Below are 15,741 nucleotides of genomic sequence, written 5' to 3' on the forward strand. Positions count from 1 at the left end.
CGCTAAATACCTTACATTTAGCGTTTACTATTAAAGTTATATTTCGAATTGTTATCGAATATTGTTGAAAACGTGATATTGTTCTTATTAGATAGTACTTACTATTTTATTAAATAATCATAATCACGTATAAAAACGACGAACGATCTCAGGTCAGACCGTAGATTATTTTTCGTAACACTGATTTCACCACGTAGCTGGTTTCTGACAACCAGAGCATACTATTAGCTACAAAATTGACAAATTTCACAAGAAACATTTCTGTTAGAAGGCAACAATTTCCATTGCATAGCTCTATCGATAGCGAGTAAGCAAAGCACGGTGAAATTGAAATCGAACATAACTCCCGTCAACCATAAACCTACTATCCGTTTTATGGAAATTATAAATAACATGGCAAGAACTCGTTAATACCGTTACTCGACGCATTACGAGTGCGTGCATTGCGTTATCAAAAAAGAAAAAATTCGAACGCGCGTAGCGATATTTTATCCGCGAGAAACCTCTTGGAGCATGTAACCGTTCGCCATTTGCACGTCCGATGACATTCTTGGAATTAAAATTATGTTTTTCACTCGTCGACCGTAACCAATTCGATATTTTTTACGCATGTTTAGGGGTGAATTTAAAGAAACCGGAAGAATAATTCAGAGGTTACTAGGAAGTTTCTTCAGGTAATAATGGTCTGGTTTATTTATCTGTTAGCCCCTTCGATGGCCGTGCAAACATCGTGCGTTGTCCCATATGTTACTCGTGCACTCCTTCGACCGACATGTGCGTCCTTGTACCAAAAATGGCAACCCCTCCTCGATAGAAGTCAAATAACCCGACTTCTGTTTCACATTTTGTGTATTTAAAATAGTTTTCGGGAAAACATTTCGTTATCATTATCAGGGATGCGTTGGCCAACTGAATCGTCCTTGAAAAGTTATCAATTAATTACAATTTTTCTAATAAACATTGTCAACGGTTATTAAAAACGAAATATGGTATGAAATCTTTCAGTGGTTTTGTCGATCGGTAAAGACGGAATTTAGAAAAATCTCCAATACTGCACTAGTACGCAACTGAATCTCTGAGCTATAGGAATTGGAAGATTAATATTTCTTTCTAGATGCGTTTCTGGATCCTTTCGCTTGTATGCTTCACGTTACACCGTAAAATGAGTCGAGTTCGACCGGCTTGGAATTTTCTTCATTAATAAACCTATCGAAACGAGCGATTCGTTTTTCCCCTAGCAACCGGTTTCCTCGTGGTTGTGTTCACGAGTCGTCTTCGTATACGGGATCTATTTCGGGTAAGACGACCGCCGTCGTCTCGACGCACCAGTAGACGTCATTCTTCCGAGATGCGATCACCACGTACCAACGAACGCCGTCGTTATGTCTAAGAATGTACCAGCTGTCGGTACATGACTTCATTGCAAACAAGTTCAAACAACTTTGCGCCGCTGTGAAATGCAAATATCATAACTCGTCAAGGTTCTGCATATTATCTACATAAATTACAAAAGATACATCATATCCCTTTGCTATGCAATTTAAAAACCGGAAGTACTCCACTGGTAATTCTAATTCGTCCTACGATTTATAATTTTGATTCTTTGCTCATATTGTAACATAATGAGTCGTTGATTCTTCTCGTTATCCCGTTAAATAATAGGAATTCGCGTTAAACAAATAAATTCGATAGCTAAAAATTGAATTAAGCGAAAGTCAACTAAAATATCGCTCCAATGGACGTAACTCGGACAAAGTTCTACCGTATTTCCTTTTGATGGTTAATTTAAGCGCATAATTTCTCTTTCCTTCTTTGTATGGCGGAACAGCGGATGCACGTGTATACACGAACACAAATCGGTGGTTGTAACCACGCCTTTAGGTTCGCGGGGGGTCTGGCTGCCGCGGTATACATGGAACAAAGAAAAGGAAGAGAGGACTAAATATCTCGCTGCTCGATTTCTGCGAACCGTTCCAGGAATTGATATTTTTAAACCGTTGCATTTAGGACCGTCTGTGACCTCGACGTCACTGAAGCGTCTGGTTCAAAAGTAACATGGAAGTTTCGACGCAGTCAGAATTATGGATCAGTTTCCGCGAATTGTTTTCCTCAGGTGTATACTTAAAGACACAGAAACTCCCTCGATAATTGCATGAGGGAAGGACAAGGCGAGGAAAAAGAATTTTTCTATTCTTAGGAGATACTCTCCCCACCCGAAACTACGCTCTTTCTTCTCCTTCCGTTTCATGCCGAGGCCAAAGGAAATCATCGATTTTATCTTTCTTCTTTGCTCTATCTCCTTTCAAGCTTCTTTCTTTGCCACAGTTGCATTAACTAGACGACGGGCCCTCGGGTAAAATGAAATCGCGCTGCAAGCGTTCGATGAAATTACTATAAATCGCAGACATATACTTTTCAGAGGAAAACAATTTTAGCGTGAGATTTGCTGCTAAAATTAAATTGACAAGACAATGACTGGCTAACGTCGTCCATTCTTGAAAGAGACGCGACAATTATCTGATACACAGTGTAAACACGAGACAGCGGAATGATTCAGTCGGTGTGGAAACGAACTAATTCGTGCGATCGCACGCGAATGTTGTAATTGATGTGCAACCATGCTAACGACAGGATGCGTCCGTTTGCATTCGTTTCACTCTAGATCCTGTCAATGAGTTCTCACGAAATGTGTTCGTTTTATTCCTCTTGGAAATTGTATTGTTTATTGTCGTACATTAACGATGATTTCCAATGTAATATTTCCTTTTAGTCGAAATGCTCATATATCATTTGGAATCTGAAAAATACTGGATTCGTAAAGTCCATGGTCTGATATATAAAGTCCAATAGATCTCAAAGCTTTTCAACAGCAGAGCATCTCTCTGCAGCTCTCGACTCTCTCGAGTTGAACGAACTTGCGCAGCCTGTGCACGGACTTCAACGACACCCTTGACGCCTCAGACGCCACTTACTAATTCTCTGCCCTTTGCACCCACGCACGCACGTGCCTGCAGGCTAATGCAATAACGCGGTCGGAACTTTCTGTCAGGGGCTTAGCCTTGCTACCACGTGGTTTATGCGCGTGCTGAGCCTAGAAGGTGACGAGAACATACGTAAATTGCCTACCGACATTACTTCCTGGTTATATTTAGGCTCTCCTAACTCCAAGATCGAATTTCTTATGGGGACGACCCCACGAAGAATCCGCGATAAACTGGCTGGAATGGTTCAATTAGAACTCAAGTTCAGAGTTTATGGGCGGTCACTACTAAGATCGTAGTGCTGTAGTAAAGATTTGTAATATTTTTAATTAATACAAAAATCGGAATTATATTCTCAAATACCGATTTTTAACGTGGCTTCTTCACCTGATACGTATGTATTAATTTACCTAAAATTAATGTTAAATAATTAAAGTTGCAACAAGAAACACCGAATTAGGGTGTTTACGAGTCGTAATTGATCGATGCATTTTGATCGACCAACCGCCCGAATTTCGAACAGAGAATAAATATAGACCGAATGTTCAGGTATCCCCTATTTTCAGCAGTTCCTCCCAATCGTCTCATCTACTCTTTTTTACTTAATGCATTCCCTAAAATGGCTGCTTCCCCTTATTTTCAAGACTTCCCTATGGTACACGTTAATGTGGGGCACGCGCGCCTGCGAGACGACGGACACGTGCGCGTCTGTGTATGAATTGTCAAACCTACTTGCGTCGGACAACATCGGGCAGCCGTTTGATACTTGTTGGCGTGATTAATACGAGTTCGAAGGTTGTATAGAAATGAAACGTATGTGGGTATGTTATGGAACAAACACACGAAATTTCTATAACGCATCCTTCGTTTGTATTGTCAAAAGAATAAAATAACTTATGTAATTTTAATAACCTTGTGACTCGTTGGCGACAATATCACTATTGTTCAATTAACCAATCCAAGATCCAAATTAACTATATTTTATATTCTATTTCTGAATAAAAAGAAGGCTCCGATATATATAACGTTCGCTTCTTGACATCCATAACACATTCTTCTATATTTCGTCCTTTTGCGACGTTCAGAATACTATTTTATATATATATATAGATACGTCATATATGGACGTCGCAAAAGAACGAAATATAGACGAATGTGTTATAGATGTCAAGAAGCGAACGTTTCATAGCATATCTACCGCTTCTATCGTCAAAGAACTCAATAAGCCTACGTATTATTGCACGATAATAAAAGAAATTACGCCTGCAATACCATTAGGTTTTTGACCCAGAAGAAAAGCATTCCGAGTAGTCGTCCCACATTTCGTGTCGTAATTCTTACCCGTTGACTTTTCGTCACGTTCACAGGTATTCTTATCGAGCCGTTCGTCATTTTTTCTTGAGAACAGGCAGGTCTAATGACTGGAGCGAGCCCAGGCACGCGCCCGCAAGAAGAATCGAGGGTATCGAGACGCGAGTCGCCAGCCTCCGGCTGCTCGCAAGAGGGTGCCTACTAGTAACTGTTGGGCGCCGACAAAAATAGCGCCCCGATGCCGTTGTACCTACGGATGCAACGAGCATTACCATCGACAGCGTGAGGGAAGAAGGGAGATGCCGAGATTTAGACGTGACGGTTGCCCTTCGGCACGCAAAAGGGACGTTGTTCCACGTTCGAACGAGGGATCATCGCGCCTCGTAGAGGAAGCTCTATTTCCGGTCTGCATTCGATGCCCCGGTGGCACTGTGATCGTTTTACGATAGCTCTACGATATCTTCACGTTCGCGTGTCGTCGATAGAACGTCTGCAAGAATTTATCTACTTTTCTAGTAAACACAGTGGGGAAACTCTTAATAAACAAAAACTCGTAACCGTGAATTTCCCGGGATTTTCCATGGAGCTATAATAAAAATACGCGATAGCTATAATAAATCAACATCGGTCGAGCGGTCAGCTGATCGAAAGTGGAAGCTGATCGAGACTTCCTTGAGAATGATTCATTTTGGGAATAACGATCGGTCGAGTCATGCCTTCGATGAAAACAAACTAACGAACGATCGTACATGTGTCTTTGATGTTTAACAACGAGTCAACGCATAACAGGAAGAGCAATAGATTTCGTGGCATCATTTCATTCTGATATAAAAAGATTGAATGTGTAAGATGACTAGCTTTTTCTATAGAAGGTGCAATTTTAGAGAACAGAGATAAACGTCTCCTTCGTAAAGATGCTGAGAACGCGGTCGAGCTTGGAATCTCGCGAAAGGGACTCTCAAACGCATCTCCCTTTTTTCGTGCGAACTGTCGATCAAACGGCCGGAAACCCGCCAGTTATGCACTGTAAATTCGGGAAAAGAAACTAGTCGGCGGTGAGACTATCGAACAAAAGCTTACCGATGTGTTTCAGCCTCGAAATAGCAGCGTCGGGACGTCGACTCTCAGCTATCTCGCGTTCCACGGAGCAACGACACTTTTCCTTCTTTCTGCTCTTCTTCTTCGTCTTCTCCTCAAGCTTTCACTCGATCCTCGCGAAACGATCCTTGCGAAGAATCTCTTTCTCGCGTGTTAATTCAAATATAAATATACTTATTCAATTTTCTTTTCGATTAGTTAAGAGGTTCTATATGAACGATATGTGTTTAAGGATTCAAATAAATATTATAAATAAATTACAAGGTAGGTAGAACGTCAATTCGAGCGTCGACGTGAACCCTGTTCCGCCCCCGATCCTCCATTCAGAGGAACACCGAACGAGCCGACGCGTTTTCGACGACTGCACCACGTTGCCCTCGTTCTCCCCGAGTCACGGCAAAGCTCTCATTTGTCCAGAAGCTTTTTTCTTCTTCGCTTTCCCCACCAGTCGCTTCGCGTCTTTCCCCTACTATTTCCTTGCTCCAGGGTGGAAGCTGACGGAGGGTATTTCGATAGCACTCTTCGTGACCTTTTCGAACGTCATTCATCCAATCTCTAATTGATTTCCCCGTATATTTCAAATTTTTGAACATTTACCTAATTTCCAGTCCAATTTAATTTGTATTTAATTTAGATGAATAATATAGTAACCGAGATAAACTTTTCAAAGTCTCCTCATTCTTAATTTCACGGTATGGAATTCTTTTTCTTTGTGAAATTGCAGGGAATTGAGATGAAGTAGAGGAAGATCGTACTGGCAATGAGCGACAAGTCTGTCCATAACGGAAGAATTCACTTAAACGGTACGGACAGAGAAAGGTACAGAGGTATGTTTTGTGAAAATACGGATCAATTCGGAATTTGATGAGCTATTAGCGTCTAAAAAAGATGAGGCAATATATGTTTGATGTAATATATGTTCAGACCTTCAGCTTGGCCGACGAATACCGCCAGCCGTATTTTTCGAGTTCTTTGTCTTTGTCTCCTCGTGTTTTGCATATCCGCCGGAACTAGCGGTGTACTTTTTTCAGTTTCATCTGTCGTTGAGCCTTGGATTACTACTCTTTTCTCTTCAAAGGGAAATCGTTCCGAAACGACAAAAGAATACATTTTGAGTCTTTTAATTATTATTTTTTCTTTTGCTATTACGTCAGTGTAACGAAGAACAAAATGTTTGAGTAGAATTATTCCTTTATTTGTTTCATTGCTGCTAAAAAAATGATGCGATTAATTATAGAAAAGTTGTGATTTTCAGTGTAACTTCTTGAAAGTACGTTTCCGAGATCATTTTGAAGAATTATATTTAGCAAATGTGCATGTCAATGAAATTCTGTTTGTTTTTGTATACCGGTCCCCAGGAACCGTACTTGTCGTTCTTGTTCGCCGACTGTTGTTGGGATTGTTGCTGATGCTCTGACGATGCATTTTTATCTTTCCTACATGTGCAAAGTTAAAAGAAAAAATGAAAAGTTATTAGCTGTTTAGATATGAATAGTATTCATAAAATATAATAATATAATAATATAATATTAAAAGACTAAAAAATGTAAATTGCAAACATACTTAACACCCTCGAAAGGTCCTTTGATGGTAGTATCATTGATATTAGCGTACACCATTTTAATCCTTTTGCCTCTCCTCGAATATAATTATACTCTTTTCTTCCGCCTCTTTCTATCGGTTTAACCCAATCAAAACCAATATGTCGATCGATTTTCCAGATCTATCAGATAACGTTCTCACCGCCAATAGTAGAGTATTTTCCTCTTTTTCTACTTACGAAAACAATGATTAATTCGTAATAATTGGGTCTGATTTAAGTTTTCTTATCTTTTTTCAGCTTTTTAGTTATAGAGGATACTTACTTTATGGCACGTGATGCAAATGAACCAGAACTAGCAGTTCTAAACGATTTCCAACATTAGCACGTCGACTCCCCTTGCGAGTTCGAAGATTTTTAGCGAGCCTGCATAAATATATATAATATATAAAAATATAGTAACAATGCATAGCTACAAAACCCTTTATAATCTTCCTTTTACACTATTGTTTGTTTAACCTTCAAACTATTATTTAATATTTTAAAATACAGGTCTAGAAAGTTATTTATGGTCGTGTGAAGGAAATGCAAATATTTTCGAAATTTTTCCCGTCCATCTTATATTAGTAGTTTTGTATCATACATTGTTAAATTACCGTAGAACTACGATTATCGAAACATCGATTGATAGAACGATCAATTGTACTGTAATTTTCAACATTTTTCTATTAAGTCTTTGATAAAGTATATAAATAAGGGGATTTCCCTCGTATTATGTATCTTTTCCTACACTTTTCTCTTAATACAAGTTTTATACACTGGTAGTTTTAATATTAGAAGCTAACATACAGTAACAAGGTTTTACTGTATACAATAAATTTATTTGACGCGGTTTTTGGTATCAAAATGGCACACTAGGATCGAAGTGCAAGTAAAAAACCTGTTTTCGTATTTCTGCACTTACCTAACACTGGGTAAGAACGTTGGGGAGTTGCCTTGACAGTCCAAGACTTTGCACCTCATCGACACATAGGTCTTCTCGATTGCCACGAAATACTATTGTGATTCCCGTTGATTCCAATTTTCCTCGCATCCGCTCGGACCGATAATTATTCGCTCTTTTTGTTCTTTCTCTAATGAGCTGAATGAGCAAGGAATTTTTAAATGGACGTAAACTCGAGGTCGCTAGAAAGACTGCAGGTTCTCTGGCGATTCTGTCGCCTCTTACATAGCCTGCGAGTGTCCCCTTCTTCGCATATTCAGCTTTGATATCGAGTGGGGATTGATCTTGATTCCTTCGAACCATCAATGACAGAATTTTTAATAGATCGGTATTTTACATTACCAGTAAGCTTGTTGATAATGTGCATGAATTAATGGAGATCAAATTACTATTCATACAGGAAAAACTGTGAAAAATTTCCTGAGTTATACGCGACCGTGAATCAGACGTATGATATCTTTAACTTTTAGATGACGTCATTATTTTGTAGGAAAAAATACCTAAATTTTATGAAAATAATATTTTATCGCATAATGTAGGACAAATTCAAGAAAGTACGTTTGAAGCATACAGTTTTAAGGTGATAATTCTTTTTGATCGTATAAGTATTATTATTCGTATTATTATAAATATGGAACTATTATCATTCGTCTTAAAACAAATCGCACGTTGCTCTTGGAGCTAAAAAGATTTGATGGACGAGGCCTCGTAGCTGCTGAACTAACTTTAGGCTGAAGAACGGGATACGTTACTGAAGTGCCGCTAGTCGTTTTCGATGAAGGTGTTCTCGAAGAATAAATTTAATTACGGAAAATTCTTCTAATTCTTCCAGTTAATGATTAACTACCGCTGTGCAATTTAGAAATAGAATCATCGTCAACACGCATTTCGACGACATAAATTATACATTCAGGGAAAAATAAAAAATAACGCAAACAATTTGCATCTACATAAAAACTAGAATCTGATGCAACATCGATCCTTTGTGTCATCATATTGTTGATTCGAAACCACCGAAACTTTTCGAAAGCAAATATCAATGAGAAAAAGCTTGGAAATTTCGGGTGTTTTCGCTTTGAGTAGATTTTTAATAATATGTAAATACGAGCTGTGATTAATAAATATCTTTCTAACAGATCTTAGGGAAGGAATCGTTAACGCGTCTCTGAAATCGACGAAGTATCAAACCTATTTTCTGATCACGTTCTGATTTAATAATGTTAAATTAATTTATCAAGTATATCTTAACGGTAATAAAAATTCCATTTTATATATAGATGTGTTATTTACAGCAAATATACAATTTATACGACATAAGTAGGATATTTTTTACTCTATATATAATAATCCTATTTTCTGAATGTGAACAATGTATAAATTTTGTTAAAATTAAAATTATTCTTATTTTACATAATCTATCTAGCTTCCACTACGCTAGGTTGTTTTCCTGGATTCAAATTAATCAAACGATTTGAATTTTCTGCTAGTTCGGTAATGCTGACTCTACCGCGTTGTCTGACAAATTTTGCCACAGATTCCAGCTCCTCCTGAGATATGTAAATAAATTTCCCTCTATCGTCGATAACTCCAGTCAAATTTTCATGCGCCTGCAGATCCTGAATTCTTTCTACTACGCTTGATGTTTTTAAACCAAAGTATGCTGCCAAATCTTCTAGAATTACTACTTTGTTTTGCTTAATGTATAGAACAAATTCTTCTAATAAATTTTCTTCGTCTTCTTTGTCATCCTGATCATAGCCCTCTTCTTCTACGCTAAATGCTTGTTTCATTTTTAAATATTCTTCGTATTCTCTCTTTTCTTTCTCCTCCCTGGCTTTCCTTTCTGCCTCCTCTTGTCTTAATTCTTCTGCCCTCTCTTTTTCAGATTGTTTATCTCTTTCTTCTTGAAGAAGTTGTTCTCTTTTCTTACGTTCTTCTCTTTCTCTTTCAATAACTTCTCTTTGTGCCCTTTTCTCTGATTTAGCTGCCAACTTGGCCCTTTTCTTTGCACCCATTTTGAAATCAGGCGTGGCTGGCTTCTCATCTGCTTCGTCGTTAGCTTCATTTCCAGATCCATCGTCGTCTTCCTCAATTTGCTGACTGGCAGTCGCTTGCATACGACGTCTAGCAATTCTTTGACCCGCTGCTCGCCTTATTGGTCTACCTTGTGCAACTCTTTCGGCTACATTTGCTTGTTTTTTCTTTGCTATAACATTCGTAAAACAAACATTCGACGGTTTTTCGAAATATCAAACATTCAAGGGATCTAAGTGACTGATTTAAGTACCAGTTTCTATCAAACGCAAGGAAAGATTAATTCAATGTTCATGAAAATTGTCAAAACATCTGTTTCAAAACAAACAAACAAATAGGTTAGGGATGTATTTGGTTATCTTACAGAAGATACTCTAATAATAACACAAAAAATATTTTGCATAGAAACATACCTGATTTTTTACTGGAAAATACCGTAATGCCGATAATCAATGCAATAATTAAAACAGCGAAAGAAGCTAACAACGTAACGTCCATTTTTTGTTTCTGTTATTTTCCTAGGTGAGTTTAGTTTCCGATTATCGAGAAAGTAGATATCGATAATGCTCACTAGCGCCACGTACGTGAACTTCACTGTTGTTTTCGAAGGTGACGTGTGCTCCATTCTGTATCACATTGAATTTTATTCGTAATTTAAGCTCCGCCGTGCTACTAAAAGCACTGCATATCAAAAATCATGTTAAGACACAGTGGTATATTCTTTATATTCTTATGCGTTTTCGAATATGGTACTGGACTTTATTTTCACATCGCCGAGACTGAAAGAAAGTGTTTCATCGAGGAAATTCCTGATGAAACGACCGTTTTAGGTACGTGAAATGTATGTTAATAAAGTGAATTATTTTTACAGTTAATAATTCGATTTCTCTGTGACTCTCATTGAAACTTTTCATTTTTTTTCCTATAGTACATTACAAAGTTGAGTTGTATGATCCGAGAACTGGTGGATTTGCTCCGAGCAGTGTCGGGATGGGAATGCACGTGGAAGTTAGGGATCCAGATGATAAAATGATTCTCTCCAGAGTGTATAGTTCAGAGGGAAGAATTTCATTTACTTCTCATACGCCTGGTGAACATGTGATTTGTTTGTACTCTAATAGCAGTTCTTGGTTCAGTGGTGCTCAACTGGTAACATATCTAATTGTAAACAAAATAATAATTGTTTATAGCGTTTGACGTAACTAAATTCATTTTATTATATAGAGAGTACACTTGGACATTCAAGTTGGAGAACATACTATCGATTATGCCAATACAGCTCAGAAGGAAAAGTTCACCGAGTTGCAGTTGAGGATACGTCAGCTTCTCGATCAAGTGGAACAAATAACAAAGGAACAAAATTACCAAAGGGTATTTGTCTTACGTTTAGCTCCGAATTGCTTTGCTTAGGATTTGAACTATGTCCTTATATTATTTATTTGCAGTATCGTGAAGAACGTTTCAGACAAACATCTGAAAGTACACACCGTCGAGTGTTCTGGTGGTCCCTCGCGCAATCTGTTATTTTATTGATCATGGGTGCATGGCAAATCAGACATTTGAAGAGTTTCTTCGAAGCAAAGAAACTAGTATAAGATTGAAATTAACAATCCCAGAAAATGTTAGTCATCCGAGGAACATTTTTTTATCATCATGGGAAATTTCCGCTGTAATATATTTTAAAAAAAAAGAAAAATGAGGAAAAACCGGTTTTAACGTAAAGAGATTCGTTTTCAATTATTTGTATTTATCGTACATAATCAGTTTAAACGTGCTTTCACTTATTTTGTGGTAAACATTTGTGAAATTTATTCTTAAACGGAATAAAAAACTGTGTATGAATTTTCATTGGAATAAAATATTCATTTTACAAAAAATCTCTGTTTATTTTTCCTTCTCTTGTAACACTGTGAAATACAAATTACTGTAATATAACTGGGCTAACGAGTCTAAAAATGTTAGTAAAACAGTTGACAGTTTCAAAAAGTATAACTTTTAGATATCTATGTAAATGAATAATTGGTAAGAACTAATTCATGAAACCATTGTAACACTCGCGATATTAGATACATAATGGTATCCTAATAAAACAAACTGGTCTCGTTTCTCGACACTTCTGCACCGAAAACGGAGAGAAAATTCCCTCCCTATCGAAAGCATAGAAGCAACCGTACAAAAAATTGAGTCATGAAAAATCAACATGGAAGGTAGAAAGTTTTTCTTTCTGTGCATGCGTAGTATGCTATGAATATCGACACTCTATACATTTCGGATAAGCCATGTACTGCCATCTATCCTCGCATACTCTAAGTTGCTGTTCCTTACATCTTCAATAGATGGCAGTACGTGACTCGTCCGACACTCGTTCACGAACAATTTACAGTTTAATTTGTTCACTAATATTTTATTTATATTCAGAATGTAAATAAAGAAAAATTTTCGAGGGCCCGATTGATTTTTCGTTCTTTCGCCTGTTTGCTTTGGTCTTCAAAATCTATCTATATTTCCGATGTAATTTTTCAAATTTCACAAATGACTAGGAAGAAAAATTGGAGGGAGAAGAGTTAAGGAGCGTTCGGCCGATCAATATTATTGTCAATATTAAAAGTTCTCGACATTATGGCACGTAAGAGATCCTCTAGACGATCAACATAATATTGTCAATACAACGTTGAGAAGCTTAAATATTGACAGTGATATCGACTGTCTGCACGCTTCTTTCAAGGTAAATGATAAAATAGTTGAATTACCTTTACACGGTAATTTACATTAATTTGTACAAGTTTAGTGTTTTACCAACTATGAATAGATACAATTTAATTTTCTTTTTTCGTAGCTAACAAGATTTTTAAGAGAAATTGCTTATTCCCTTCGGTATTCGACTTGCATTCTCCTTTCTTTAACCTCGTTTCCACGCAAAACTCGCATTGTTATGCCGCGTATAGGCCGATGCCGGATAGAACGAGCTATAACATCCGAAACGTTAATCCATTCGGTGCGCGTCGTCTCCTTTGCGACGCCGATAAATCACAATATTCCGGAATACATTCGGAGAGGCAGAAGCCGGTGGCCCGAATTTATCGTTTTGAAAAAAAGAAGGACCAAGTCGATGTCAAGTTTCCGCGAGTAAGTCTTTGTCGTGCCAAAAGTTTCTTCCCATGTTATCCTGAACATTTCCACTGTCTTTATCCTTTCCCTTTTCAGTTTTTGAAAGTTCCTGCTTCTCAGATCGCTGTCTTAGAAAGCAACTGGGTGACTAGTTGCTTGTTATCTCTGAATTTCATTTAGTTGCGCGGTTGCGCTGCAGATTAAAGGGGATTGCAAGATTTCAGGTTGTAGCATATCCGGTCCCGTAGAACCCGACCTGCGAAATGTTAAATATAATCGTGGCAATTATTTCAAGAATACATTAACGTACATTAAAGTTCTTGCGATCTCTTTCTGCCTAATTAAACCGAAACGAACGATATAATTAAGACGATCATTTGAATCGTTCGTAAAGGAACGTAAAGCACAATATTAAATCTTTTTTCAGCAGCATCCGTTTCATAGAAATTTCTGCAAAAGGTAGAATCATCAGGGAAACGCGCAAAATTTTCACTCACGTATCTTCGTTAAACGTTTCACCAGAGAACTACGAATCGGCACGGGTTACTTAATTCGATTGAAACTAGAGAGCAGCGCAAAAAACAACCGGTATAAGACAAAGCCATATATCGGATATTTGACTGACCGGTGATTGTACTCCATTCCCTCCTAACCGACATTAATTAATTTGCACGATAAGATCATTTTATCTACATTTACTGGAACCATTTCTTCATAGTCTACGGGCCAGTAATGCTTTTCCATACTTTTTCCTACACTTTCCGCTCTTCCGGTTAAAAAAATGATAAGCAACGGGCAGGACACGTTTTGCTTTCACTTATCCGCTTTATACGCAGCCACCGTGTTGCGTCGACTAACAAGAAACATTTTAATTTGTTCATTTTTCAGCAGAGTAAATTACTTCGTCACGTGTAATTCCTACGATACGTATCGATCGGGAATAACTTTTCTCATAGGTCGCCGGTGAACGTAAAAAAGAAGGAAAAAGAGAAAAGAAACGATATAAACACTTTCCAAAAGCGTTCGTTACGACGCGTGTAACGACCCAGAATAGTTACGTATGATCCAGTCGGTCGATTAATCCATTATCCTCCGGTTCTCGGCGATTAAAGCGTCGTTGATTGCCATATTTAAGCAAAATGCATCTATTACGCTATTAATCGGTGTTGAGGAAAAGATTCGCTTCGCTAATTGTATCCACCGACTAGTTATGGGAAAAGAAGTGGATTTTCTCACGTACGAAAAGGAATTTAAGTAATCGTGTTAATATTTGAACTACAGGCGGTTTAAAAAGCGCGTAAAGCGGCGCGTTAAAGCTTCCGCGAACCGGAAACGATGGAAAATAGCATACTATTTTTAGGGAAAACGATCGTCTTCTCGACGATTAATCAAAGCGTCTATTTAACGCGTTACGCGATAGGATTATGAAAACGTACACATTGTAGATTCAAATGTTGCTTTCGTCCTTACGAAATAATATTATACATATCGTGCTCGTAATATTTCGTTATACGTAGCAATCCTTCAAGTTATTTTACAGGAATACAAACGATTTTAATTGGTTGGAACACTTTCATGCTATAGAAATAATAATTATCGTTCAGTTAGGGAGTCGTTAATTTTTGTACATGCATTTTGTACACGCCAATTATTGTACGATAGAAATCTAAGAAGTACGTTTAAGGATATCGTGATACGTAGTTTAACGAAAGTTTTGAAATATATTTTTCGGATAACGATGATTCTCACACAGGCAATTGATGTATATTTTATGGCAGCTAAACAACGATATTATTACTACGTGACTGAATCGTACCGAGTTTAAAGGCTAACGTAATTTAATTATCATCAATCCTTCCACGTCAAGCTAGTTTTGCAGAAAAACATCGGTGTAACGGATTATAGCGTGCTAGGAATCTCGCGAGACGAGAAAAATAACATAAAGTTATCTCGAATGTCGTCAATCAATGAGCGAAAGAACTCGATTTGTCACGAGATCTGGTGTAGCAGGTATCCATGTAATCTATAGAATGTTACGAAACTACGACACCGTGATAATTTCTTCTACTTGTCGTATAAATTCTAAGAGCCGATTGTTTCGAAAAATGAGCATAAAACAGACAAATATTTCATATGGTATCGTCAATGAAATTTTCCTCGGATTATAAGTAAATTTCTATAGATTGTTAATCCGCGATTCAGAGTATTCGTTTATTTTGAAACAACTCATTCGTTCAAAATTATCTTGCTATTCGAAAAATGAAATTTCGCTCTTATTTTTATGGACGCGTATACTATAATATAATATAAGGCGTAACACTGGCCTGTCGAACCGAAACTCCATAGAGGAACGGAATTTCACAGCGACTCGACGCAAAGGAAAAAGCGATACGCGAAAGCACAGAACGTGGTTGAAGGAAGAAGAGCCGAGTCGATCGCGAAGAACCCGGAAGGAACAGGTCATCTCATCTGTCTTGTGCGGTGGATTTACGCTGGTCAGGTGAGCACAGGTAAATACACCCGGTCCAGTGCACGGCTGGCCGTCGACTCGGTAGGTAGTTGGTGCTTCGGCAGACGGGGAAGAAGGATCGAGTGCGTTCAACCCGTGGATCGCGCGTGATCCACGCCGGTCGGCCTTGACACCGCGAGATCTACCCGTGGGGAAG

General features: G+C 37.9%; 3 protein-coding genes and 1 long non-coding RNA gene across 6 annotated transcripts in view; 2 read left to right on the top strand and 2 right to left on the bottom strand.

Annotated features, from left to right (window-relative positions):
* Positions 1 to 7,356, bottom strand: part of LOC100749580 (protein TANC2) — a 50,003-nt gene extending 42,647 nt beyond the window's left edge. For 2 of the 3 annotated variants that reach the window (XM_033320085.1, XM_033320076.1), the window contains exons 1-3: positions 7,256 to 7,356; positions 6,954 to 7,162; positions 5,373 to 6,826 (exon numbers count right to left, since the gene is read on the bottom strand). The gene's annotated coding sequence lies outside the window, so the exon portion shown is untranslated. Of the gene's footprint in view, positions 1 to 5,372; positions 6,827 to 6,953; positions 7,166 to 7,255 lie in introns of all 3 variants that reach the window. The other variant, XM_033320080.1, reaches the window with a different exon arrangement.
* LOC117151509 lies at positions 3,665 to 7,380 on the top strand. Its single transcript, XR_004461501.1, has 3 exons — positions 3,665 to 3,794; positions 6,115 to 6,217; positions 7,231 to 7,380. It is a non-coding gene; the product is annotated as an uncharacterized LOC117151509 (long non-coding RNA).
* A 1,375-nt stretch (positions 7,381 to 8,755) lies between these two features.
* On the bottom strand, positions 8,756 to 10,526 carry LOC100749821 (DDRGK domain-containing protein 1). The gene is made up of 2 exons (XM_003484750.4): positions 10,381 to 10,526; positions 8,756 to 10,139 (listed from the first exon to the last, which is right to left on the bottom strand). Exons 1-2 carry the CDS (start codon positions 10,463 to 10,465, stop codon positions 9,349 to 9,351), a joined length of 876 nt encoding a protein of 291 aa, XP_003484798.1. The 5' UTR covers positions 10,466 to 10,526; the 3' UTR covers positions 8,756 to 9,348.
* A 10-nt stretch (positions 10,527 to 10,536) lies between these two features.
* LOC100749940 (transmembrane emp24 domain-containing protein eca) lies at positions 10,537 to 11,844 on the top strand. The gene is made up of 4 exons (XM_003484751.4): positions 10,537 to 10,797; positions 10,896 to 11,116; positions 11,192 to 11,338; positions 11,413 to 11,844. The coding sequence occupies exons 1-4, from the start codon at positions 10,665 to 10,667 to the stop codon at positions 11,560 to 11,562; spliced, it is 651 nt and encodes a 216-aa protein (XP_003484799.1). The 5' UTR covers positions 10,537 to 10,664; the 3' UTR covers positions 11,563 to 11,844.
* The last annotated feature ends 3,897 nt before the right edge of the window (positions 11,845 to 15,741 follow it).

The sequence above is a fragment of the Bombus impatiens genome, unplaced genomic scaffold, assembly GCF_000188095.3.
Source record: "Bombus impatiens unplaced genomic scaffold, BIMP_2.2 scf_0020, whole genome shotgun sequence".
Taxonomy (NCBI): Eukaryota; Metazoa; Arthropoda; class Insecta; order Hymenoptera; family Apidae; genus Bombus; species Bombus impatiens.

Excerpts from the sequence above, each read along its gene's own strand:
- LOC100749821 (XM_003484750.4), bottom strand. The coding sequence starts at position 10,465 with ATGGACGTTACGTTGTTAGCTTCTTTCGCTGTTTTAATTATTGCATTG. Across the intron at positions 10,140-10,380 it reads ATTTTCCAGTAAAAAATCAG|CAAAGAAAAAACAAGCAAAT; the intron begins GTATGTTTCTAT and ends CGAATGTTATAG.
- LOC100749940 (XM_003484751.4), top strand. The coding sequence starts at position 10,665 with ATGTTAAGACACAGTGGTATATTCTTTATATTCTTATGCGTTTTCGAA. Across the intron at positions 10,798-10,895 it reads TGATGAAACGACCGTTTTAG|TACATTACAAAGTTGAGTTG; the intron begins GTACGTGAAATG and ends TTTTTCCTATAG. Across the intron at positions 11,339-11,412 it reads AGGAACAAAATTACCAAAGG|TATCGTGAAGAACGTTTCAG; the intron begins GTATTTGTCTTA and ends ATTTATTTGCAG.